The sequence below is a fragment of the Colias eurytheme genome, chromosome 11, assembly GCF_061535395.1.
Source record: "Colias eurytheme isolate Ceu_HAF_F1 chromosome 11, ilColEury1 Martin Lab GWU primary, whole genome shotgun sequence".
Lineage (NCBI taxonomy): Eukaryota > Metazoa > Arthropoda > Insecta > Lepidoptera > Pieridae > Colias > Colias eurytheme.
The window spans coordinates 12,940,938-12,968,814 of NC_142990.1; the positions used below are offsets into that span (position 1 = coordinate 12,940,938).

The following is a 27,877-nucleotide window of genomic DNA, read 5'->3' on the forward strand; positions in this document are numbered from 1 at the left end:
AAAATCGGTCCTGTATCTTCGGAACATTTTCTCTAAAATACATTTTGATAGTATAGACTACGTACTACGTAGGAACTATTCAGCAATGTGCGGTATAAAGGCGGCTGAGGGGGTGTATCAATGAAAGGCGGGCGTGTGGTTAACGTTTATTGTTAGGGCTAGGGCTAGTGCGCGGCGACCTTGGCGGCGATGCGCTTGTCGCGCTCCTCCGCGATGGTGAGGCGGATGCCCTTCCCGCGCGGCAGCGAGATGTACGCCTTCGTGCCCTTGCCGATGATGAACACGTTGTTCAGCCTGCAACGCGACGCGTTCACTACAGTTCTTACACACGAACGGCAGAGGCTACTTCAGCCGTCGCCACAATATGTCGTTTGACGGCATCCGTTTTTGCCTGCCGTCGACATGTGGCGACGGCTGAAGTAGCCTCTGCCGTTCACAACTTGCCGTTCATCTGTAAGAACGCTTACTGCTGATGATTCGACTCGGTAAGATTGCTATAAGGAGTACAAATGGGTAACATGCATTCGGCCATGCGCGCATAATGTACGCTGTTGTTTTAAATAGTAAAGACAGGTCCTTTATTAGTTGTGAATATGAACGGTTAAACGCGTAAAGGGGTTCTCTATTTATTAAGTTTTCTGATTATTAAATTGTAGCTTATATGAAATGTTTGTATTTTTAACATCTATTGAATATAAGTATCAATCCAGACAACCAATGTCGCTTTATGTATCAATCGTTTGGAGCTAACGATTGGACGAGTTCAAACTATTGACTTTCAAATAATAATGTTGTGACTGACAAATAATGGACAATATTTGCAATAAATATAATAATATAGCGAGTATAAAGTGAGATGCAAGGCATGGTCAGTGCTCACCTTGTGGCGAAGGTGTGTCCGGTGGAGTCCTTGATGTGCACGATGTCGAAGGAGCCGGGGTGCCGCTCGCGGGACACGATGGTGCCCACGCGCCCCAAGTTGCGGCCTCCCGTGATCATGCACAGGTTACCTGATGCCATACCATTACTATTACTTTGTGAACGCCAAACTTCTTTCCTTCACATTTTAAAAAACAAATACCTATTATTTTAATCTTTAAAATTGATTTTATATGAAAATGTTCATTGCTGAGCAATTGCAACTAATCACTTACTTTGCCCAATTTACACGAGCGTAGTAACTAAGTGATTAGTTGTTGGTGTAGCTTGTCACTAACTTCAAACTATTTACAAGGTCAGCAAGCCACAACTACGCTGTCAGGTATCACTTGTCGCTTAGTAAATAGGATCGATATCTTTTCACTTTTACCACCAACACTAATACTAAGCACTTTTGCCACAGTTTATACTATTATAAAATTAATATTATTTTCTATTATAAAATTAATATTATTTTCTATTATAAAATTAATATTATATTATTAAGGAAAAAATTTTTTTTTTATTATTAATTTTATTATAAATAGTTGCAGATCTCTTTTTATCTATTCTATTTTAGAAAATAAATCTTTTAATAATTGATACAGTTTACGAAACTAAAAACACGCCTAATCATGAAATTATTGTATTGTCACTGATTTACTAGTATTACATATAATCAAAATCTAATTTGATATTTTTGGTTTTATGGCATTCAAATGCTTTATAAATATAAATTTATAAAGAATAGAAAAAATTCGCGATTCAACGAGTCACGAGTGGCAGAGTTGGTCAGGCATCCGCCCCGGTTTGGCGCGAAAGCATGCGGGTTCGTGTCCCGCCTCGTGATTGAATTTTTTCTATTCTTTTTAAATTTAAAATCAAAATCGAGTTTAAAGGAAATGAATTCTTTATATTAATATTAAATGTGTTAGATCCATAATTTATCAATCACATTTACTCGTAACAGTACAAACAAAACAATTTTTTTATTTCGGAATTATAAACTCAATACCAAATTCTTATTATCTTATAGAAATGAATTGAGTATAATTATGGATACTTATAAAATATGTGGTAATCAATCTAATATGTACTAATATAAAATAATTATGTAAATTATAATATTGTGTACAAATAAAAAAGTATCAATTTGGAGGATAAACACAAAAGATGTTGTACCGGACTCAAACTTGATGTAGTCCATGATCTTGGTGGTGGCGATGTCGAGTTGGATGGAGTCGTTGACCTTGATGAGTGGGTCGGGGTAGCGGATGGTGCGCCCGTCGTGCGTCACCAGGAACGGCACGCCCTTGGGGCCCGTGCCCACCTGCCGCACCTTGCACAGCTTGTACTGCAACACACAACTCTATTGTACACTACACGTGCCATGGGACCTCCACACACTGGCCAGCATTAGCCCAATAAATGATTGTCCATGTTGGCCGCCATTACGGCGATTGTGAATCTACAATGACGGCCGATCAAATATTTAGGCCCCATACTAAACTGTGATTCCCTTTACTCGCCTAACTTTACCCGTTGTGAAGAGGGCCCATCACAGCGACGTTTAGTCATTTTACCCCTATAACAAATGCTTGGAAGTTCATTTGCAATGCTCATCAAAATTATCATATTATAAGGTTAAACTATTCATCAAAATAGCATTACATGGTTGTGAATTGCAGGGCACTTTCTGCCTATGCACCCAGGTGGGTTGATGGTAGGGAAATGATCCATAGGTATTGAACTGAATTTGTGTAACCATTAAATCCCACTACAGGTTCGAATGTCATGTACCATTGGTTTGTTTTACCTAAACCATGGACAGACATACTAATGGACATTATAATACTAAGAATATCTTGTTGACTATTGCAAACTATCAACATAATTTATGTTTCCAGTCAATTGTATCAAGAAAAAAGTGCATAGCTATCAAATATTGGTAATGTACTTTAGAGCAACCTTTTCCTACTTGAGCATATTTTTATATTTAAACTAGCTTTCCGCCTGCGGCTTCGCCCGCGTTTTCAAAAAAAAACCCGCATAGTTCCCGTTCCCGTGGGATTTCCGGGATAAAACCTAGCCTATGTCACTCAGAAATGATGTAGCTTTCCAACAGTGAAAGAATTTTTCAAATCTGCCAAGTAGTTTCGGAGGCTATTCAATTCATACAAACAAACAAACAAACAAAAAATCAAACCTTTCCTCTTTATAATATTTGTATAGATGTATAGATAATAAGAAAACCATACCTTGGCTTCTTCTGGGGTAATCCTGTGAATCGTGAAACGACCCTTAACATCATAGATGAGACGGAATAACTCGTTTGTCTTCTCAATAGATACAACATCTGAAACATGGAATCATTTTAGCTTGTGTATAATCTTGATTCTTAATGATGGTTGGAATAGACTGTGACTTTGTTAGTAGGGTGTTTATCTTTTGTATGGGTTACACATAGAAAAAATGTACATATTTATAAATAACAAGTTCATCAAATCTTTCCTTTTTAGAAAAATTCCAGAATTTGCTATAATATAATGTTTGTTGCTATAATATAATAGTCATAATGAATGCCACGTTAGAAAAGCAAAATTCTCCTTAGTGCTCTCAGTTACTCGGTTCATATCAGATTCCTCATAAGGTAGACATAAACTTACCCATAAAACCAGCTGGATATGTGGGATCTGTGCGAACTTTTCCATCAACTTTGATGAGACGTTGCTTCACGATTTTGAGCACTTCATTTCCGGTGAGCGCGTATTTTAGCCGGTTCCGCAGAAAGATCACTAGCGGTAAACATTCACGCAGTTTGTGCGGACCGGTGGAGGGCCGAGGTGCGTACACACCCCCCAGTTTGTCCAACATCCATGCTTTAGGCGCATTTAAACGCTTCAAGTGTTTCTTCGGTCCGCGTGCCTAAACATAACATAAACATTAACCTCCAAGATCAACCGAAAATGCATTTACTTCACGATCCGACCCTATAAATTTGTTTAAAACAATGCGACGAATGCACATTTAGATATTGTAACAAAAGATCAGAGCATTATTGATGTACAGAGTTTACTTGACACTTTCAAAACACAAATTTACATGATCTAAAAATGAAAAATATTGAAACAATTCTGAAAATAATATATTCACATAAACAATAGTCAACACACCATGATGTGGGTTTTATTTTAAAAACCAAATTTATAGTCAAATTCTTGATTTAAATGGATTAAATTCGTAAGTTTTGAATCTAACTCACCATGTTGGACACAAATTTCAACAAGAAAGAATGAAAACGTCAACTTGATACGTCAAATCCATTTGACAGTTGACAAATATTTGTCAAAAAGCTTATACAGACACAGAGCAGAACAGAATAAAGCCAAATAATCTTCTTGCAAATAATTATTATCACCTTACTATCACGGAGGTTGTGAATCTTAATATATATAAATCTCGTGTCACAATGTTTGTCCTCAATGGACTCCTAAACAACTTAACCGATTATAATAAAATTCGCACACCATGTGCAGTTCGATTCAACTTGAGAGAATGGATAGTTTAAACATGTAGGTACCACGGGCGAAGCCGGGGCGGACCGCTAGTTAAATTATATTTATCTTATATTAAGAAATTTAAAAAACAAGTTTTAATAATATATTATTAAAACCATGGACGTATAAAAAAAGACGGACGCCGTATTACGAACAAACAACGTGAAGCCACCGTAGTAAGCTAGCGATCGTGTAAAGACAATGAACACGCACACACTCACCATAGTAAGCTAGTCGGCCGCCATTACGTCGTGAACTACCGACTGATTAACTGCGTCACTGTTTCACAAAAAATATTTAAAATGCCGTCTTGCGTGGTTAAATGGTGTCGCAACAGTACAATTTTAAATAACAAAACACAAGGGATTACATTCCACAGGGAAGCAAGTTATTTCTTTTATGTTTTAATGACAAAATTATCACGGCAAAATTTATAGAAAAAAATACAGCCGCCATTGTCATCAGGACAGCTGTTGCCATAGTGTTGCCATGGCAACATGGCACACACACATGGATGTGTCGCCGCCATTACTAGGCTTCACTCAATGTTTAGGCGATACTCCGTCCGTCTTTTTTTATACGTCCATGATTAAAACCTGATTTTAGAAATTTTTTCCAATCGTATTTCCCACAGGTATTTCCACTTGATTACTGTTACGAAATAAGTTCTTAGAAAAAGTTTAAATTTGTTCTCACTCACAAAACATAATATTATATATTTTGTACAATTAATTATTAATTATTCATAGAGTAAAGTTGAAACTCTCTTAAGGGGACACTGAGTAGACCATAGAGTAATATAATGTATACTTACTGGAGTAGACTGAGCTAGACGCACGAAGGGTTCCGTACTATAGGGACCCCTTAATATGTATGTTTTTTTTTATTTTTGGTATTAATTATTATTGTTGTTATGGCGAAAACGGAAATACATCATAATATTTTGTGAAAATTTCAGCTTTCTAGCTATCACGGTCTATGAGATACGGCCTGGAGACAAACAAAAAGTGTATGTTTCTATTCTATTTACAATTTCAAAGGTATTCATCTCAAGATAGGATCTCATGAAGTTATAAGGGTTCCTTGTTGGACTATGGAACCCTAAAAACAAATTCGATGTCCACCGTCTGTGTATCTGTTTATAGATATTGAAAACCACGTCACGTCATGGATTAAAGACAGGATTTTGATATATTTGATTCCTGTCAAAGAAGTTTCACTTCTGACACACACGCCCTCATTTTAAATGTCTAGCCTTGTTTATGGCGGAAGCACACGTGAGGTTGGTGAGGTTTTTCGTTACTAAATTTCTGGATTCGGTCCCCGCGCTTAAGGCCCGCGATAGAAGCTATGCAATAGCTTAAAAATCAAAACCTTTCATATTAAATTTTTTGAATAGTCATATTTCATACTAAATGTATGGGAGCGTTTCATGTAAGATTTTTGGATATTACTCGTTTTATTTTTAAAAAGTTATTATTGTCATTTTACTCATTAGTTATAGTACTTTCAATATCGGTTTAAAGTTTTTTGTCAACTGTTATAGTTCCGGAATAATCGCCTGTGCACACTTAACGATTACACCCGGTATAGGTGGTTGTTAATTACTGGTTTGAGTTTATTATCAACTTTTACTATACTCAAGTTAGCAAGATAACGAAATAAATATTACCTACTCAAATTAATTAGTTTCATCAGCATCAAAATATTTATTGTATGATTCACTGTAAGTATTATAATTTTCTGGATACCACCTAAATCGTAGAGTTTTTTTATAGTAAGGGAACTGAGAAAGTGCAGACTGCAGAGAAGACAGACAATGTATACAATGTGCTTGCAACTTTGCAATGTGCATTAAACTGTGCTGTGGCCTAAATTAAAGCGCCTTATTCACGGTCCATCCCCGCTGTACGTCAGCTCAAGGCTGCGGTGCTGGATGTATCATACTCACTATCGTGCGCGCTTGATGCGCTATCGTGCATGGCATTTAGGGTCATACTATACGAGCGGTTTTCCCGCCGCGGGAATCCGCTCGCCATAGCTGCCGCAGACCATCAAACTACACGGGACGTGGTTTATCGCTGTCTTCTGTTCATTTAAACATCACGAGCGAGCGCCAAGGTCCCGCGCCGAATGACGTAACGTAGCGGGAAGCCGCCCGTGTAGTTTAAAGCGCCGTTTATCAGCGGTGGTTTGACGCTGCATGCGGCGGTCGTATTTGTCCTGCCTGTGAACCGCGACGGGAAACCGCGCAGTGTAGTATGCAGCATACAACTTTCATATTAAATTGTGACTAGTGCGGTTCAGAAGCGGATTCCCGCGGCGGGAAAATCGCTCGTATAGTGTGACCCTTAAATCGAACGAAGTTTATGAGAGGACGTGTGTGAAAATGTCACCTGCATTATCAAAACCTTTTTTTCTGCTGTACAGCAAGCCTATTCACGATCGAGCACGCACGATGCAGGACCGATCTGACGTACGTCCGCGCTATTCACTGTCCATCTGCACTATGTTCGCGGTGGTGGGGGTGCTCGCTGGACGAAAAATTGGTCGTGCACATCCAGCAACATAATAATAATGATTATTGACGTACGTCAATACTATTCACTGTCGTTTTGCGTCGTGCATCGTGTATGACCTTAGCGGGACGTACAGCCAAATGGACCGTGAATAAGGCGCTTAACATTATCTATATAAAAGCATAGAGAGTAGAGACTACAATTTAGTTTGACTCTGTGGTTTGACTATATTTTGACTCGGAGCAATTAACAAGCCTGGAGAAGTAACAATTAATTGAACAATAAGGGCGTATTCAGAAAGAAAGCTTGAAACTTATAAGCGCTTATCGGCGCTTGTCATGTTCATATATTTTCCTGTCAGTGCTGTCAACCCGCGCAGGAAAATATATGAACATGACAAGCGCCGATAAGCGCTTATAAGTTTCAAGCTTTCTCTCTGAATACTCCCTATGGGCGTATTCAGAAAGAAAGCTTGAAACTTATAAGCGCTTATCGGCGCTTGTCATGTTCATATATTTTCCTGTCAGTGCTGTCAACCCGCGCAGGAAAATATATGAACATGACAAGCGCCGATAAGCGCTTATAAGTTTCAAGCTTTCTCTCTGAATACTCCCTATAGCACTAGTTTGGCCTTTTTGGCTTATGGCAAAATGTCATGCGAAAAAAGAGAACAGATATATGTCAGTTCGACAGTTTGAAATGACATGGCCCATTTTAATTTGTTTTGATCACCAGTCTGGTGATCATCGCATATCGAAGTGGCAAGCACTACCTTTTTAGAACAAAAAGTGGCTACATTTGGATTTGAATGCCAAGCCGATAACAGGGTGTTGTCTCTTTCTATCGTTCTAATTAGGGTATTGAATAGAAGAGAGACACTATATAAGAAACGTTCAATTAATTGTTACTTCTCCAGGCTTGTTAATTGCTCCGAGATATTTTGACCTGAGATTTTGACAGATTGACATTAATTGACAGTCAAATAATGAAATGCACGGATGTGACTATCGGGATGTGACTTTTGAGAGGTTATAAAAGTTGGAGAACATGTTTTGAATTTTTATTAATAATAATTTACGATAGATATTATTATTTTTAATATAAGAGAAAGCTATTTCAAATCTATAGCATACAATCAAAAACAAAATTAAAAAGTCGAAGTTGTCAAAATCTAGTGTTTTGTTGGAAGTAGTACATACTGTTGTACTTTTATGGAGTCATCTGATGAAAGTTTTGCTTGGACAGATGCATCAAATCATAATAACGATAGCAGTGACAATAATGACATGTAAGCTACAATCATTAATCCTCAAATATTAATTAGACATATGTTATTTTAAGTGGTACCACATAACCTCTGTGAAACCTCAGCTCTATGTGGATGGATCAAGAATCAAGATTAGATACTTACATCACTAGGCTAGCTAGGCATTAGCTTTTTCATAAAACTTCGAACATATACTTTGTTATCTTTATTTATCATGTAATATATTAGAGATGAAATGGATAGCAGTTTGGCCTAATATCGCCAAACCAAGAGGCTGGATAGCTGAAAATTTGTAAAATTAAAGTTTGCCAAAACATTTCGTTCAGCACCTTGTACCATGCAAAAGAAGCGAAACTGCTTGTTACCTCTTAGGGTGCACTCACACACATCAGTCACCGTCAAGTCACCGATGACTGATCGGTGACGGTTTGTGTACGTATCCACAAACACCAGTCACCGTCATGTTGTCCGTCAGTCACGTCGCCGGTTTGACTGAATCATTGAACACATACATCAGGTTAGTCAGTGATTAGACGTGTGTCACGCTAGAGAACATGTAGCAATTATTGACGGTAGCACGACGCTGACTGAACTGAGACGTGACGGCACCGGGTGAGTGGGGATAAAAGTATGATACATGTATGGAAAGATTATTTGACGTGCCTGACCGGTGACGTCACTGATAGATTTCGTGCCGGCGACTGTCGTGTGGGAACAGAGTCATACTAGAACTATTGATACATATTTTTTTTTAATCCTGTCCGGTGACGTGCCGTGACGGTGACTGATGTGTGTGAGTGCACCCTTAATTCAGAAAAAATAGCCATTAACCATAGTGCAGTTATGAGTACTAAATAATTCATTTTCTTTTACATTAATTTATCTCAAATATAAAACTAATTACCTATACATTTTAAGTGTATTCTAAGAGTCATTGATAAAGCAAATTATTGCTTAAAAATATATTTTTTAATTCAAATAAACAAAGAAATTTTGAACTGTAGTTATCAACTCTCTATAAAACCATAAAATGCACAGTCCCTTCAGAGTTGTTATATAGAGTTTACACTGTAATTTGATATTAAACAGTTTTATGTAAATGAGTTCACATGTTGGTCTTGTTTCTTGTACTTGTTTGCTACTAGAAACTAGGTAATTTCACCAATTAAAGCATATAAGTCCTACATCATTATTTTGTTTGCAGATTGAAAGGGATTGACAAGATGAAGCATAACAAATCTGAGGAGGAGTTTAATTCAAGTTATTCAAATGAGGAAAAGCATGTAGAACAAAAGCATAGTAAAAAAGCAAAGAAAAGAAAAAACTCCATTGAAAACAATGCTGAATCTCCAAAGAAAAAACGCATTAAAACCGAGCCAGTGAGTGATGTTGATGCAAAAAGCAGTGAAACAAAAATAAAACAAGAGTTGGATTTAGGGAGAGCTGGTGATTCAGATACTAGTTTCAATGACACTTATTTAAATTTGCGTGTAAAGGAAGAACATGCCTCTGATCATATTAAGCAAAAAAAAGCAAAGAAAAATAAGAAAAAGAAATCATCAGTTAATAGTGATACAGATGAGAGTAAAGTTAAAGTTGATAAAGAACATGAATTTGAAGAAGATTCTAGGCAGAGTCTTATATTAGAAGACAAAATAACAGTAGAAGAAACAGTTGTAACAAAACCAGAAAATTATCATAGTGTTGATGACGAAAGTTATATTAAACCAAAGAAGAAAAAGAAGAAACGTAAGCAAATATGTGATGATAATGACATATCTGAAATACAAACAAGTTTAAACAATGGCACGAATCTTAATGAGGAGGTGGAGTATAACGGTGTACAACCTGATCATAGTATTGTCGAGATTGGAAGTGCTGATGAATCCATTCAAAACTCACACGATTTTGGAAAGTCAAAGGAAAATCCTAAAATATCTGATAGAATAAAATTTGAAGATGATACCACTGAAATTGAATTTAATAATCATAATGATAGTACAATCATTGAAGAAAACATGGCTGCTCCCAGCAAACAAATGAAGCGTTACATCATAGAAAATCCCAATTTGCAAAAGCTTAATATTAAGATTGGTAATAAGAAATTTTTTGTAACAGAAATGGATGAAGTTTGGCTTTTTAAGTGTCCGCGCGACGTAGAATTAGCACATTTGTCTGGGATAAAACTAGATGTCAGCAGTAAAAGCAAAGTTAAAATTAATGGGAAAAATTATGATACAACTGTAGATGATAATATTTGTAGGTTACCTATATTATCTTATACAGCTGAGCATAGAGCGATAATAAGAAATGTTCAATTAAATGGTTGTATAAATTTAAAGAAAAGGTTACCCAAAACACACCCACTAGAAAATGAAATTATGGAGAATGATCAGATGAGTTTTATTCCTTTACCAGAAACGAAATGTCGCCATCCATTTTTTGGTGTTCATTATAAAAAATCTATTAAAATACCTGCTAAAACTGCGGAACGTCTCAAGGAGAACCCAGAAACCCATGATGATGTTGATGAAGTGAGAAAGAAGAAGAAAAAACATAAGAAAGAGAAAAGACTGGAGGTGGATATGGAGCCTCCAGAAGTTGAAACGGTTGAAGCTGTAGCTATACGTAAAAAGAAAAAGGCAAGCAAGCGTAAACATAGTGAAGTGGATGAAAGTCCACCTCCTAAGAAGAAACGGCTTAAACACAACCCTGAAGCCTCTGCAGAGACTTGGGAGTCTGAACAAGCTATAGAGGAGACTCTGTTTAATTTTTAATAGTTATAAAATTAATAAACCTTGTGGTTAAGATTCATTTGTTCGTTTTATTTTTTAAAATTTATTATGGTCATTTTACTCATTAGGTTAAGTATGAATGAATGAATGAATGAATGAATACTCTTTATTGTACATACACAGAAATACAGTTTGTTACATGGTTGAGATAACTTATGACTAAATTAGCTTATTATATATAAACAAACTTAAAATATATATATGTACAAAGAGCGGCTTTATCGCTCGTGAGCGATTTTAAGTACTTTATGTACTTTCGATAACAGAAGTTTTTTGATATCTGCAATAGTTACGGAATAATCGCTTGTGCACACTTAACGATTACACCCTGTATAAGACTAAAAATAAAAAGATGTTATTTTAAATATTATGATGATGCAGATATATATCTATGTTTTTTCCTTCATATATGTACTTATATCTAACATACCTACCTGTTGTTTTGTTTTCATTAGTAATCTTTATTATTTTTTTCAATTTTGCATAAGTAAAAAAAATGCTTTTTTACTACTCTCATGATGGGGTTTTCAAATCCGAATATTTTTTTATTGTTGAAGTGAAACTTCTTTATCGGGGTTGGAAAAAAATTGAGTGTAACATTTTTTCGTTAAGCGTGACATTTTTCCGTTACGCGCCATCTTTTTCTTATCTCTACCACGCGTGATTCGACGTATTTCTGTAAAGTTGCATATAGTAAATTATTTTTTGAAAAATAAGGTCATAAAGAAGTTTCACTTCTTACGTGTGTACCTACACTAGTACACGCACACATTTTTTATTTTAAGGAATGCTGTAAACTATTTTTGCTTAATTCTTAATTATGTATCTTTAAAAAGTAAAAATTATTCGTTTCGAATTTGGTTCTCATGAATGTTTTATTTATTCCGTTTTTAGTGTAGGTACTCATCAAATACATATTATACAGGCACTATCCCCATAGCACTTAATAGTATGTCACGGGTGTCATTTTCATGGTTTTTGGTGTAGCTATTAACCAATATGAGGTCAAAACTAAAATCCAAGATGGTGCCGACGAAAATTTGATATCTTTTTGGCATGGGTGTCATTTTCAAGGTTTTTGAGACAGCTATTAACAAATCCCCTATTTTACCGTCGATAATTTGGTACATTTTAAGCACAGATTTTAAGATAAGTTAAATACCTAAATTTGAGTAACGCAGATATGTGACAGCGTCCTTAAGGGGGGATACGTACAAACTATCAAATTAAATAAATCTTAGAGCATTAACGCTATAAGAAATATTATATTATATGTAGTAAGTTTAATGAAAAATCTAATAAGTATGTAGGTATGGGTACCTACGTATCTAGACTTAGATATTATACATTAGGTAGTTATAAAGTATTAATACATTTTAGAAGCGGTAAGCCTAGTATTTTTTAAGGCAAAACGAAATATTTATTTACGTAGGTATTAGTCCATTGAATGAGTCCCTCCGAGGGGGGTCTAGAGTGCGTGAGTTAGTAACGTAAGATGTTTCTTCGGAAACATGTCAAGAGTCCCTAGGTAATAAACATATTAAAACCCCGGGACTCTAGGAGGAGCCCCGGAGTGGGGGGAGGGGGGAAATGAGTCCATTTTTTCATTTTTCGCTTAAATCTCAAAAACGGTACATGTTAGAGAAAAACTTTCAAGGAAAAGTTGAAAGGCCATAAAATTATCTACAAGTTGTACCTAAATCATTTTTTCCTATATCCTACCGTTTCTGAGTTATACGCAGTAAAAAATGATTTTGGCTCAAACAATTTCCCCATACTACACATCAATCGATCAAAAAATATTTATTTCTTCCAAAAAACTCAAATGTGCAACTTGTGACCGGTACTGATAGATTGCTCTTAATTAGGTCTATAATTGGTAAAATAAACACATTCCTCCATGGAAGCCTTTAGGAGGAATCGATTGTAAAAATGTTATATTAGGGCAGTTTGAGTTACTGAACTTGAACTTTTTATTTTTTTCTTCCAAAAAAACTCAAAAATGCAACTTGTGACTGGTACAGATAGATTGCTCATAATTAGGTCTATCATTGATAAAAATACCAGATTCCACCGCGGAGGCGTTTACGGGTAATTGAATTTTATTAGGGTAGTTACGGTACTTGAACTTTTTATTTTTTTTCTTCCAAAAAACTCAAAAGTGCAACTTGTGACCGGTACTATTAGATTGCTCTTAATTAGGTCTATAATTGGTAAAATAAACACATTCCTCTATGGAAGCCTTTAGGAGGAATCGATTGTCAAAATATTATATTAGGGTAGTTTGAGTTTCTGAACTTGATCTTTTTATTTTTTTCTTCCAAAAAACTCAAATGTGCAACTTGTGACCGGTACTGATAGATTGCTCTTAATTAGGTCTATAATTGGTAAAATAAACACATTCCTCCATGGAAGCCTTTAGGAGGAATCGATTGTCAAAATGTTATATTAGGGTAGTTTGAGTTACTGAACTTGAATTTTTTATTTTTTTTCTTTCAAAAAACTCAAAAGTGCAACTTGTGACCGGTACAGATAGATTGCTCATAATTAGGTCTATCATTGATAAAAATACTAGATTCCACCACGGAGGCGTTTACGGGGAATTGAATTTTATTAGGGTAGTTATGATACTTGAACTTTTTATTTTTTTTCTTCAAAAAAACTCAAAAGTGCAACTTGTGACCGGTACCAATAGATTGCTCATAATTAGGTCTATCATTGATAAAAATACCAGATTCCACCATGGAGGCGTTTACGGGGAATTGAATTTTATTAGGACAGTTAGTTAAAAAGTTCAAGTATCGTAACTACCCTATTAAAATTCAATACCTCCTAAAGGCCTCCATGGTGGAATCTGGTATTTTTATCAATGATAGACCTAATTAAGAGCAATCTATCAGTACCGGTCACAAGTTGCACATTTGAGTTTTTTGGAAGAAATAAATATTTTTTGATCGATTGATGTGTAGTATGGGGAAATTGTTTGAGCCAAAATCATTTTTTACTGCGTATAACTCAGAAACGGTAGGATATAGGAAAAAATGATTTAGGTACAACTTGTAGATAATTTTATGGCCTTTCAACTTTTCCTTGAAAGTTTTTCTCTAACATGTATCGTTTTTGAGATTTAAGCGAAAAATGAAAAAATGGACCCATTTCCCCCCTCCCGCCACTCCGGGGCTCCTCCTAGTGTCCCGGGGTTTTAGTATGTTTATTACCTAGGGACTCTTGACATGTTTCCGAAAAAACATCTTACGTTACTAACTCACGCACTCTAGAACTTTTTATTCAATGGACTATAGTAAATAATTTATATAAAAGGAATAGGACGTATTGTAATTTGTAGCGCCGCGGCCCGCGGCCGCCCAATACAATGATAAGGTTCCTACTCAGATAGCGTTGGCAATTTAAACTTGGCGCTGTTCATGCATAACATGCGCATGCGCAGGCTTTAATTGTTATAACAAGGTTTTATCATTGTGAATAAAATCATTAATTGAACAAGAATTGAACAATCAAAATGATGGACCAATACGGAACTAACGGCATTTATTGAATGTTTTGACTTGCCAGTTTTTCTATGAATAACTAGCGGTCCGCCCCGGCTTCGCCCATGGTACATATTTACGTTTTCTCTACATAAGAACCATCCTCGTACTTCAAGGAATATAATAAAAAAAAGAATTATCGAAATCGGTTCAGCCGTTCACACGTGATGCCGTGACAGCGCGAAACTATTATCACTACATAGTATAAAACAAAGTCGCTTTCCCTGTCCCTATGTCCCTATGTCCCTATGTCCCTTTGTACGCTTAAATCTTTGAAACTACGCAACGGATTTTGATGCGGTTTTTTTTAATAGATAGAGTGATTCAAGAGGAAGGTTTATATGTATAATAACATCCATTAAATAGTGGAGAAGTACTGTTATTTTTGAGGTTTCTAATGTGATGTCGTAAAAAATTACATTGTTTCCGCTTATATTGCAAACGCAGGCTGAACCCTACGAGTTTTATCAAAATAATGTACTAAGTATTATACATATTGAAAAGGTCTACAGAAAAGTCCGCGATGGTATATGTCTATCTCTTATGGATAACCCACAATAATTTTTTTTTGTCATTTACTTTTTACGACAAATAAAAGCTAATTTTCGAAGCGATTTTCACCAATACAGCATTAATCCTTAACCAATTAAATACCTTGAATACATTGTTCATTTAATATAGATCTATATGGCACTTTACACCGTATGATTTAAGTGAATATTTTCGAAGATATTACAGATTTAAAAATTGCGGGACGTAGCGTTTGCGGCGGTACCGGCCGGCCGGGCCGCTATGTTTTTTTATATACAACGTTCACAGTTTTTCTGTAGTGTATTTAGTATCAGCATTGCACCCGTGCGAAGCCGGGGCGGGTCGCTAGTATTATATAATACATACTAGCTGGTGCGTTGTGCGCGGGCTGCAAGCAGCCCGCGAGCCCCTTTTGCCCCTGGGTTGAAGCAATAGGGCAGTCATTTGAAAATGCATTCGAATTTCCTGTCCATTTGTTACAATATCTGCTAACAGCGATTCTACAATCAGTCGGTAATGCTTATAAATTCTCCATTCAAGTATTTTCCACTTCGAGAGGCTGCCCACCTTCGAGGGTGCGTGGTGCGCGGGCTGCAAGCAGCCCGCGAAGCATCCCAGGGCAGAAATCTTCAGTCAGTTGAAAATGCATAAAAATTCCCCGTCAATTTGTTAATATCTGCTAACAGCGATTCCACAGTCAATCGGAAGTGCTTATAAATTTCCCATTCAAATATTTTCTATTCCGGGGGGCTGTCTACCTTCGAGGGTGCGTGGTGCGCGAGCTGCAAGCAGCTCGCGGCTCATCCCAGGGCAGAAATCTTCAGTCATTTGAAAATGCATTTGAATTTCCTGTCCATTTGTTACATCTGCTAACAGCGATTCTACAGTCAGTCGAAACTGTTTATAAACTTATTCAAATATTGGTTAAATTCTTGAAACGTGATCCCCGAATTTCATCATTTTGAGGTGTCTAATCGATAGTGGGCAGTGACTTTTCATAATAAACTGTTAAAGAGTTTACTTAACACGCTCGTCGCTTCGCTCCTCGCTACCTATTTGAATATTTACGCCGGCCGCTGACGTGACTTGCTCGCTTCGCTCGCTTGGCTAGTGCAGTAGTTCAAAAGTAACCTAACTCGCTCGTCGCTTCGCTCCTCGCTACTTTGAGTATTTACGCCGGCCGCTGACGTGACTTGCTCGCTTCGCTCGCTTGGCTAGTGCGGTAGTTCAAAAGTTAACCTAACTGGCTCGTCGCTTCGCTCCTCGCTACTTCTTTGAATATTTACGCCGGCCGCTGACGTAACTTGCTCGCTTCGCTCGCTTGGCTAGTGCGGTAGTTCAAAAGTAACCTAACTCGCTCGTCGCTTCGCTCCTCGCTACTTCTTTGAATATTTACGCAGGCCGCTGACGTGACTTGCTCGCTTCGCTCGCTTGGCTAGTGCGGTAGTTCAAAAGTTAACCTAACTCGCTCGTCGCTTCGCTCCTCGCTACTTCTTTGAATATTTACGCCGGCCGCTGACGTGACTTGCTCGCTTCGCTCGCTTGGCTAGAGCGGTAGTTCAAATGTTAACCTAACTCGCTCGTCGCTTCGCTCCTCGCTACCTATTTGAATATTTACGCCAGCCGCTGCCGTGATTCGCTCGCTTCGCTCGCTTGGTTCGTGCGGTAGTTCAAAAGTTAATAAATATTTTCTACTCCGGGAGGCTGTCGACCTTCAAGGTTGCGCGGTGCGCGGGCAGCAAGCAGCCCGCGGCGCCGTCTTTTGCCGTTGCTATTCAATTACCCTTCCTACTATGGAAATTTCCATACAAAATTTTCGAAAAAAAAAATTTCGCTTTTTACCAAAAAATTTTATATGCCTGGAAGCGGACCAGGTTTTGAAGCATTTTTTACTTCGGTGACCCCGACCTACCTGCCACCGGTTCAGAGAGCCGTTGAATTTCGTGATGTATGGAAAATGGAAACCGGGGGTCGGAAAGAAATTCTGAGTATGCAGTTTTGTAAATATGGCCGATTAAAGCACAGAAGTCAATTTTCAGACCGATCGTAAAGTAACCGGCGCCACCATCTTGCTTTGAAAAATTGGCCATTTTTGAAAAAAAAATTGCGTCCAATTTGAAATTTCTCGATTGCCCTCGTAGCACCCCATCTTCCTGATCATTTTTTAGTTCTACACCCCCCACCTATCTGGCGCCGTTTCGGAGAGCCATCGAATTTCACGTTGTATGAAACTCGGAAACCAGCAGTGGAAACTTGATTATGAGTATGCCATCTTAATGTGCGGCTCGATTTAAGCCCCTGTGCCAAGTTTCAGAGCGATCGGCCCAGCAATGGCCGTTTTAGAAATTGTATGGCGGCGGCCATTTTTTCCGCCATTTTGAATTTTTTTCACTATCTGTGGTAATTGCTCGAGGTCTACTCCAAGTTTAGTTCTAGCACCCCAGATGTAGCTGCTACCGTTTGCGCGGGCCGTTGACCGTCTTCGCGAGATGAGGGAAAGTTTAAGATTTCGTATTTTTCTGGATATCCTGGGAGCTGGGCGAGTGCGAATGCATCATTCGTGTATTTCTCCGTTGCGCCACCTCGTCTAAATTTACGTTTTTATGTTTGCGCCAAAAATGGAAAAATTCCAAAATCGAGCGTCCCACTACGGCTCCCTGGTAGCGTCCCAGGGAGGTGATCATTTTTAGTTCCGACACCCCCCACCCAACTCGCACCGTTTCCGCGGGCCGTTGGATTTTCCAATGTATGAAAGTCGGAAACTGGGGCCCGGAGCCACTCGAACGGGGCACCGATCGATTTGCCGGCTCGAACAGAGCACGTGTGCCAAATTTGAGACGTAAGGATTCATAAACGGCGATTTTGGCAAAGTACGGCGGCCATCTTGTTTTCGCGAAAATCCACATTTTTCCACCTCCCCTGGTAATCGCCACCAGTTCTGAGCATTTTTTGTTCAGACACCCCCCCCCAGGTGGCACCGTTTTTGCGCACCTCCAGGGGTCCACTCGGTATTCGAAGATGATCAAGATCGCTATATTTTTCCTCTGGTCTCTCAGCACACCTCTACACGATCACGTCAAAATCCCCCCCACTTTCCACTTAGTTTCCGAGAAAACCGATGTCAGTCAGTCAGTGAGTCAGTGGTAGTGTAGCTTTATATATTATAATATATGTCGTGGCCATATCGTAGATTTGCTCATTTCATGAAATGATTGATCATTTCACGAAATGATCGCATTTCATGAAATGGCCAACATAGTTTAATCAGATCGTTAAATCGTCAATGTTTCACGATTTGGTCATCCACATTTGGCCAGATCGTATAAAATATAGAGAGTCCATAAAATATTAAAAAATTCAGAATATTTTAAGAACTTGTTTATTGTCATTTAAGTTAGTGCCGCGGCAGCGGCCGGCGAATGCCAGAAGCGAATGGTTTTTGCAATAGAAAACAGTTAGGTAATAGCCAATAGGTTAGGTTAGACTTCAATAAACAACGCACGAGCCGAGCGAGCAAAGCAAGCGTGCCGCGGCAGCGGCCGGCGACTGCCAGAAGCGAATCGCTTTTTAAAAAAGAAACAGTTTTAGTTAATAAGGATATATAAATATAGTTATGTATAGGATTTTAGACGCATTTTTTCTTTAATCTAAGATATCCGCATTTTCCATAGTACTCGAAACCCTTCATCGTAAATTCTTTGCTATGACTTCCTTCATATTGTAATTAAACGAATTATGAAGTTTTTAAACTGCGAATAATTAAATTTTCGCCAGCGGCCGCCATCTTATCACATAAATACAGCGCTTGCAGCGCCTCTACCAATAATTAATGTAACTATTTTACAACTATTTTTCATGAAATGATCAAATAATTTTGATCATTTCATGAAAAAAAACCGCGCGTTTAGTTGGCTATATCGAGAAACGATTTCTTATCATTGATCTGCTCAAACCACAAACTCGCAAACACATCATGATGTGGCCAATTATAGACATTCAACCATTTCATGAAATGCGACCATTTCACGAAATGATCAATCATTTCATGAAATGAGCAAATCTACGATATGACCACGACATAATATAGATGAGGCAACTTCTGCAGAGGTCACAGAGCAGAGCAAGTAATAGAGGTCACTTGGCAGCTCTTAAAAGGCAAAATATATATTATTATTATACTTTTGCTCAAAAATATTTTTGATTATTCTTTATTTATTTTACTCTTCACTTTTTTCTGTGATTGCACAGCTAATTCATTTAGGTATTTGTGCTCATAAAAATTTATAAAAGATTGTATCCTATAATGAATATTATTCTAGGAAAATATCGGTCTACACTTAGGTCCAGTGCCGGATTAAGCCAGCGCGGGGCCTGTAGCAAATTCTGTCAAGAGGCCCTTCGTTTGCTATAGTTTCTCAAGTTAAAGGGTATTAAATAAAACAAAACTATTACAAATAAACTTTTCTGCATTTAATATGGGCAAATTTAGAGATAACACTTTCACTATCGACTTCTTTAAGCAAATTATACTCTATACTCATCAAAGTAAGGTGATTAAGACGTTCTTGGCCCATCCGATGGCTCACATCTAAAGTCCTTTTAAAAGTTTTTTTATGTTGTGCCCATTGAGATAATATTAATATGGAGACGATACCGCCTACACCACTTATGTTCCGCTCAACATACGTCATCTGGCGTAACTGCACTCAGTCGCTTGCTCGCTCATTGGCGCGAACGTCACGCGCATTTTTTATTTGTTTTAAAGTGAAACGCATCAAATATGCCTACGTCTGTGTTACGATATTGCACAAATAATACAAATAATACGGAAAAGTGCAATGGAATAACTTTTCAATCAGTAAGTAACTAGATAATAATTTTTAAAACTTAGTTAGAACAAAATTTTTGGCGGGCGACATTTTGCGTCATTTGTCATAGATTAAAAATTTAAGATATGACATTGGGCATGAAATAAGTGTTGTTAGTAATATTTGCTGGCGTATATTTTTATAGTATAAAATAATAATTTTACATATTTAGAAAAGCATAGACTGGTTGTTAATTGAAAAAAGGTGAAATCATGAAATATGAAAATCAATTACTTAATCACCAATTTTTTTTTTGTTAATTGATTTTAATCAATTTTAATTGATATTGTATAAGCTACTGACTTGAACGTATAATTGAAATATTATTTATTTATCTGCACTAATATTATAAAGAGGAAAACTTTGTTTGTTTGTTTGATTGTAATGAATAGGCTCATAAACTATTGGACCGATTTTGATGAAATTTGGCACAGACAATCTTTAGACCCTGAGAAAAAACATAGGCTACTTTTTATTGCGAAATATGTACCACGGGCGAAGCCGGGGCGGACCACTAGTTCAGAGATTAATATTTTTTCTATTCAAGGTTTCCATGTCTGGGCCGTGAAGAAAGGGAAAAATGGGTAAAATTTGTCCAAAACAACCGCAGTGAAGAAACCTGGTTACCATCCGATAGAACTTGCGTCTATTCATTGCATTTTCGCGATGAGGATAATAATATACCACAAAAGCGGGAAGGCGTTTTCTAAAGAAGTCTGCTGTTCCTTGTATTGATGTTAGTAATAATAATAAAATTTTACGGATTTGTATAACAAATAAAATATTATTTTAGCCATCACTAACATTATTATTATTATATATTTTATTTTAGCCGAAGGTGTGCTACAATAGTACTGGAACAATACAAGCAATTTCTGAGCCGGGAACATGTTCTGAGGATGATGAACTAAATATAAATAAACACAATTTTTACACGGCTTTTATTTTTTTTCTAAAAAAGGCTCAATTTGTAAGGAATGAAACTTCCCATAGCCCTGACTGAACCTCCTCATCCTATATTATATGCCAGATATTGTTAGCCCCGCGTAGTCAGTTATATATTAAGTCAGTTTATATCTAAAATAAATATTAAGTAAGTACAAAGAAAATTTCAAGTCAACGTGCATGTAAGGAGTGGCACCCAATAAAATAGACAGAATGAAACAAAGTGTCGCCTCTACAGCGGTGAGTCAGTGACATCGCATAATCTATGACTGTCTAGCCGTCATTCGCGCGCCCCGCGCCGCCGCGCTTGGCGCACAGATTTTGTTCGTGGTGTCTGCTCCATATTAATATTATCTCAATGGTTGTGCCAAACATAAATGTACAGTATTTTCTTATTGTTTGATACTTAGATTACAAAATAAAAGGCAGATGGAGCGTTGCCGAACTAAACTGAATAATTTATTGTCATCACACCCCGGACACTCCATATAAAATTATCGTTTTGACAGTCACACTGTAGAGAGTGCAAATGTGTGTGTTAACGCTTTAGGGTTCGCACATTAATTGTGACTAGCGTAAAAAAAAAATTCGCGTTTTTCTGATGAAATACATCCGTAAACAGCACAATATCTAACCATTTTCTACGAAAAACGATAATCACAAATCCAAAATAATAAAATTACTTTAAGTCAATTTGATTAATGTTGTCAATCTTCGTTGCGTATCGTCCTTGCAGAAAAATATGGCCCATTTTAATCACGATCGCGCGGGGTGAGGTAAGTTTAATTTTGGCGGGAGGCGGAGAGTGTCCGTTCTGTGTTGTCATTTCCATAAACACAAAGCTATATGTGCTGTCATTTCGCCGCTGCACTGTACGTACACGGTGCTTCTGTGTGGGTGTTATGTTACCAGATATTGAAAATTTTCCCAAATTTTTTTAGTGACATTCTACATAAATTAGCTGTCAGGGTTTAATTTTAATATAAATATTTGTATATGATAATTTTTTATAATATTGTAAAAATTCTTTTGTTACATAAACGATAAATTTTTAATTAAATAAATTACATAAAAAAAATGTTTCAAAATTACAATGATTACCTATATAAATCCAACAGCACTACCTTGAAGATCTTTTAACCATTTTACCGTTTTACCCATAAAAATGGCAAATTCATTTTCAAAATACTGGCAGCATACGTCATACGTTGAAGTTTTGTATTCCTTCGTCTATGTAAAATTATTATTTGTATACAAAATTAAATAAGCCAAATAATCTACAGAGAACCTGTAAACGATCTTTTTGTTTGTTTTCGGGAACAAATTTTACAGCGTTTAAATATCACAAGACAGCATTTTTTTACTAAAATAGCAAACCCCTTTTGACGTATTGCATGACACTATAATCGCTATAGCACTGGCGGAGGTTCGTATTCGTTTTTGATTTCGTATTTTCTTTGACAAGGGCGATGGATGATTGTCATGCTCCATCTGCCTTTTATTTTGTAATCTAAGGTTTGATAGTCGATAGAATCCTATTTTATTTGATCGGGTTGTTACGACTATCGTTCGATGACAATATCAGGGGATTCCCCTGTTAGTTTTGCCGTGCTACCAACTTGCGTGTAGCGCAGTGCAAGCAGTACAACACAACTTTTGGTGTAGTCAGTGCTCAATAATTGTAGAAACGTGGTAAAATTTTAAATTATTGTTGTAGATTTTGCAACGTTTCTCGTGGTAGGTACGTGTATTTTTTTTACGGTACGTGTATTATAAATTGAGATTTTTTACGGTCAGACAGGTATTAGACCGCGGGGCCCCCCGAGTCGCGGGGCCCGTAGCATTTGCTACTCTTGCTACGTGGCTAATCCGGCACTGCTTAGGTCTACATTGGTTTCCTACCGTGACAAGAACTTGTTGCTATGACGGAATGATTCATTTGGATCGAAGTTGGATTAATATAAATTTTTGCTCCGTGTATTTTAGAACGAACGAAATAAATTTTTTTGAATGTCAAATGTTTTAAGGTCATTTGAAGGAGACAGTTGCTGTCAATAATTTGGAATAGTTGAGAGGAGGGAATTACAATTTATTCAGTCTTTAGTGTTTACAAGTTTCTTACCAATCGTACAATCCAATAAAATTTAGGACATTCATTTTATTCGTGTAAATTAATACTTATTGAATCGTACAATCAATCAACTTCATATCAAGTTATCAATGAACATCAAAAATTATGACGATTGATGTAAGTTTAAAAATACTTAGTTATTATTATCATTCTCGTAAGTTTACATTAATTATATTATAAAGTACCTAGGTATCGTGTCATCGATAACATTATAGGTGGCATGAAATAAATTGGTACTCTAATATTTATTTAATATATATATACATGAATATTAATAAATAATAATAACTAAAAAAAATTGTATGTACATAGGTAATACTTTCGCAGTTTTCTTTTTTCCTATTTATCTTGTTACAGTTATTGTAGTGTAGCAGATTTAATTAAATCTTTTATATCATTTCACATCAAAATTACAATTGCTTTTCCATTGTTTCGATAAAGGAAACATTAATTCTGAAAGTAAATAACTTCATTAATGTTTGTTTAGAGGTTAGCTCTAGCATAAGTATAAAGTACCCGGAGTATTATACCACTCTGGTGTAAAGCAACTAGTCATATTAATAGAATCAAACATGATTATATGTTGTTTAGCAAGAAAAATAAACAATTTTAAGGTAATCTATGCAAATCTTAAATGTGCGCTAAACATAATATACACTATATTTTATTTCCAATACAGAATGAATGATTCTTGGATTGGGATTAGAAAAAATACATTACTTTGTGTGTAATAATAATAAATAAATAATAAAATAAATCTTTATTTCACCTTTAGATTATACAAAATTGAATATGAGGCTCTGGTTCTCTTGCTAGGCATAGCCTGTGTTAAGAGAGCCAGTCCCTTCCCTTGATACATCTTGGTCTTGTTAAAGGTAAAAATGAAAATTTATACAATGGCAAAATTTAAAATAAAAATAAAAATAAAAGGGAGAATAGCCAACTCTGTGAATGTGTGCTGTGTGTGTTTGTGTGTGTGTTTGCGTGTGTGTATGTGTATGTATGTGTGTGAGTGTGGGTGGATGTGTGTGAATGTGTGTGTGTGTTTTATTTATTTGAGTAACGAGTGAACGTGTTGTGTAGTAGGTATAATTGCGGTGAGTTACATTAAGAATAATTTATTTAACTTGTGAGATAAGGAGATTTTCTAAGCCATCGTAATCATATTCGTCTAGCCATGATAAAACTGTTTTCTTAAAGGTGTTCCTATTTAGCTTTTTTACATTAATTTTATTGTTCAATTTGTTGTATATACGAGGAGCTAGTACTCTGTATGATTTGTTAGCAAATTTACTTTTAATAGCAGGTACAGGGCATCGATCTATCCGTTTATTCGCTACTTGAAGCGTAGGTACAGTATTAATATGGTATCTCTGGAGAATATTTAAGAAATATAATTTGCGGACACTAAGCACCTGTGCTTCTTTGAGAACTGCAGTGGTAGGACATCTAAATGGAAGTTTCAAGGCAACTTTAATAAGGCAACGTTGTGCTCGTTCCACTTGTATTAAATGCGTTTTTGCCATACCGCCCCAAGTGCATATGCAGTAGCGAAGCAAACTTTCGCACAACGCTTTGTAGGCCAGAATCAAGATGTTCTTGTTGGCAACAGCATTAAGTGACTTAAAAATATACACCAGGCGCCGCATTTTAGTCGCTAGGTAATTCGCTTGCGGTATCCATCTTAGGTTATGGTCTATTTGAATGCCTAGATATTTACAGTGCTCTACACGCGTTAAGTTTATACAAGCACAACTACTGGTATAGTGATGATGTCTGTTACACGGATAGGTATGTAATTTAATATTAAAATCACTAGTAGGCAATCCAGGTTTTGTTTTTGCGAAACAGATAAGATTTGATTTTCTTATGTTGAGCGATAGAAGGTTGTCCTCAAGCCATCTAGATGTCGCCGCCAATCCTGCCTCTGTAGCTATTTTGACGTCACGCCAGTTTCTGTGTAAGATTTACCAATTTATATTTCCCGATGGGAAAGTCAACCTATATCTATTTTATTCATACATAATGTATTTTAAACTATATAATATACATATATTAATTTATGTATTTGATAAGACTGCCTGTTGTGTACCGTGTCTTTTTTATATTTACTTTTGTTAGTATTAAGCATGTGCCACACGGTTTTAAACGTTGGTTTGAAACAGTGTAGCTATAGTAGTTTTTTACCAAATTTAGTTTGTCCTTCAAACGCCCTTCGTAGCGAGGCTTGCGTTGCAAACCACTGGCAGAAGCGTTGGTTTGAAACTTGTTTGAAACCGTGTACTTAGCCGTTTGTTTAAAACCACGCGAACGACAGTCACGCTGCAGCGGCGAGCGCGGACGCACGCATCGCAAGTATGTTACTCGATTACTCGAAGACGACTAATTGACCAACTTCAAAAATTATTGTGTACTTCTTAGTTGGTTCCATTGTCACCAGGCCAGGATCTGATGATGGGGTCCTGGAGACGTCGAGGGAACTCTTCAAATATTATAGGCACACCTATAGGGATTTGTCATTTGGGCGTTTTCTTTAGTAACTGGTGCATTGCCTGCATGATGCACTTAATAGAGTGAAATAAAAATATTTTATTTTATTTTATTTGGGAAGTTATCAGCTATTTATATTACTGGCATATATACAATATGAGAACATAGATAACACTTGTAGGCCAATGATAAGCTTCCACAGATATTAAAATAAATAATATGTTATAATAAAGTTCATATGACTAAGGGTTAATCTCTCCTTTAACCATCGCTTCATCCATATTCTTTTTATTGTTTCTTTTTTTTTTCTTCAATTGCACACAAAAGAGCAAGACACACTCCAACTCTTTCTTGTTTAGATAGGTGGCGCCATGACGTCGTTGTGTGCGTAGAGACGTGATAGCTGTCGCACGACGATCTTTTACACACTGATGGTTTCAAACCGACACTGACGGTTTGAAACCGTGTAGCCGACAAAGCGCAACTCGTGCTGTTCCTGTTTCAAACCACCGTTTAAAACCGTGTGCCACATGTTTTATTTTGGTGCACAATAAAGTACATATTTTTGTTATTGTTGCTGTTGTCAATGGAAGAAATGAAAGACAAAATCATCATGTGGCAATATTTGAACTCATATTTTTTCTTTAGTTTAAAAAGTGTTTACGCATTATACCTTGTTCTTTGGGAGCAAGTTAGGGATACATAGTTGCACAGTCAGACTAAAAAATTTCTTTATTACACTTCAAATTCCCTTAAATTGAATCAATTCAATTCTATCTAATACAATCTATTACATCCAAAAATATATCATTCATTTTACATTTGCATTTTGAATAGATTTTTACTATTTTATTTTTTTATTTTTACTGAAGATTTTTGATATGAAGTCAAATTTAGTCCATATGCCATATGACATTGTATTTGTATAAATTTTAGAAATTTCACAATTTCTGTGTAAAGAGAAAAGCAGAATATATATTCTGTAAACACTATTTTTTACCAAAAATGGCCACCACTCCATTATGATGACTTCTACCACAGCCAAGATATGGTCTGAAGTTCTTCATGGTCGAGGGGTGCATGTGCATAGAACCTTGTGACATGATTATACATTTTCCCCATACTTCACAAGTACAGAGACACTAGAAACTTGGCTGTGAAGAAGCTGTGTTCTGAAATAATTATGATAAACTAACATAAGTGAATATGTAAGTACTAAGCTAACATAAGTAAATATGTAAGTACTAAATAAAAACCAAATCAAGAGTGATTACTAAAAACTGTAATGTAGGACTAAAGATTCTGCGCAAAATCCTGGGTCCCGTTAAAGAGCCAGATGGTAGCTTCAGGATCCGTAAAAACGCGGAAATTCAACACCTTGTGGCCGAGCCCAACATCATTGGCCAGACAAAGGCGCAACGCCTCCGATGGCTCGGTCACGTTTTAAGAATGGGGGATGATCGGGCCGTGAAAAAGGCATATCTGGGCATTCCAACTGGCCGACGCCCCGTGGGCCGTCCCAGATATCGATGGAGCGACGCAACAGAAGCCGATCTACGCAATCTGGGGGCCGTCAATTGGCAAGAAACTGCGCGCGATCGAGGAAAGTGGCGTGAACTCGTGTCGGAAGCCAAGACTCTGTTTGGGTCGCAGAGCTAGTTAAGAAGAGAAGAAGAAGAAGAAGAAGATGTAATGTAGGACTCTAATTACTAAATTAATGAAATAATTTTTCACTTTCCAATTAAACTTTAATCATTGAGCCTTTTTAATTTGTTCATCCTACATTAGAGTTGTTAGTAATTGCTCTTGATTTGGTTTTTATTTAGTACTTACATACATGTGAGAGAATTGTAACAGAGTAGTTGTTATGTGGCTATACCTTCATATTACAATATACTCTATGGTGTACAACATAATGTCGATATTGAATTGATATGAAATGCACGGGGTTACGGGCCATGCTATGGTTTATATTCCTTGAGTCGTTGTTCTCGATGATATTATAGTCACGGTACTACCATCGACCGCGCAAGGTGTGCGCACTGAGTCATTATTTAATATAATTTCACATATCTACTTAATTCTAATTAATTATGGAGAGTTATTTAAATTCTCCGACAGCATAACTTATGTTAGCTAGGAACGTAATAAAAACATTACTTGTATGAAATGTGGATATATACACTTTATTTAACTTTATAATAGACAGAATAGAGGAATGCCACTGAAATATAATGTATTATAAAGCTTATAATATCCCCTAGATAGAATTGCGGTTTTATTTATTCTTTCCTCTGCTTTGTTATAC

The 27,877-nt window shown here is 36.6% G+C and overlaps 3 protein-coding genes and 1 long non-coding RNA gene across 5 annotated transcripts in view; 3 read left to right on the plus strand and 1 right to left on the minus strand.

The window, feature by feature from the left end:
* Positions 1 to 134: 134 nt before the first annotated feature.
* On the minus strand, positions 135 to 4,325 carry RpS4 (ribosomal protein S4). Of its 2 annotated transcripts, none has more exons than XM_090107111.1 (6): positions 4,181 to 4,325; positions 3,585 to 3,843; positions 3,177 to 3,274; positions 2,101 to 2,272; positions 881 to 1,010; positions 135 to 294 (listed from the first exon to the last, which is right to left on the minus strand). In XM_090107111.1, exons 1-6 carry the CDS (start codon positions 4,181 to 4,183, stop codon positions 165 to 167), a joined length of 792 nt encoding a protein of 263 aa, XP_089963237.1. In that variant the 5' UTR covers positions 4,184 to 4,325; the 3' UTR covers positions 135 to 164. The 2 variants fall into 2 exon arrangements, with proteins under 2 accessions (XP_089963237.1, XP_089963238.1); XM_090107112.1 differs by having other exon boundaries at positions 4,092 to 4,225.
* Positions 4,326 to 7,979: 3,654 nt separating this feature from the next.
* LOC149904948 (uncharacterized) lies at positions 7,980 to 11,075 on the plus strand. The gene is made up of 2 exons (XM_090107301.1): positions 7,980 to 8,282; positions 9,466 to 11,075. The coding sequence occupies exons 1-2, from the start codon at positions 8,206 to 8,208 to the stop codon at positions 11,036 to 11,038; spliced, it is 1,650 nt and encodes a 549-aa protein (XP_089963427.1). The 5' UTR covers positions 7,980 to 8,205; the 3' UTR covers positions 11,039 to 11,075.
* An 8,900-nt stretch (positions 11,076 to 19,975) lies between these two features.
* Positions 19,976 to 21,044, plus strand: LOC149904949 (uncharacterized). The gene is made up of 3 exons (XR_016457272.1): positions 19,976 to 19,993; positions 20,551 to 20,739; positions 20,836 to 21,044. It is a non-coding gene; the product is annotated as an uncharacterized LOC149904949 (long non-coding RNA).
* Positions 21,045 to 22,903: 1,859 nt separating this feature from the next.
* Positions 22,904 to 27,877, plus strand: part of LOC149904950 (glycogen debranching enzyme) — a 30,225-nt gene continuing 25,251 nt past the window's right edge. Inside the window, exon 1 of the mRNA XM_090107610.1 lies at positions 22,904 to 23,196. Within this exon, the coding sequence (XP_089963736.1) occupies positions 23,185 to 23,196 (12 nt within the window). The 5' untranslated portion in view covers positions 22,904 to 23,184. The remainder of the gene's footprint in view (positions 23,197 to 27,877) is intronic.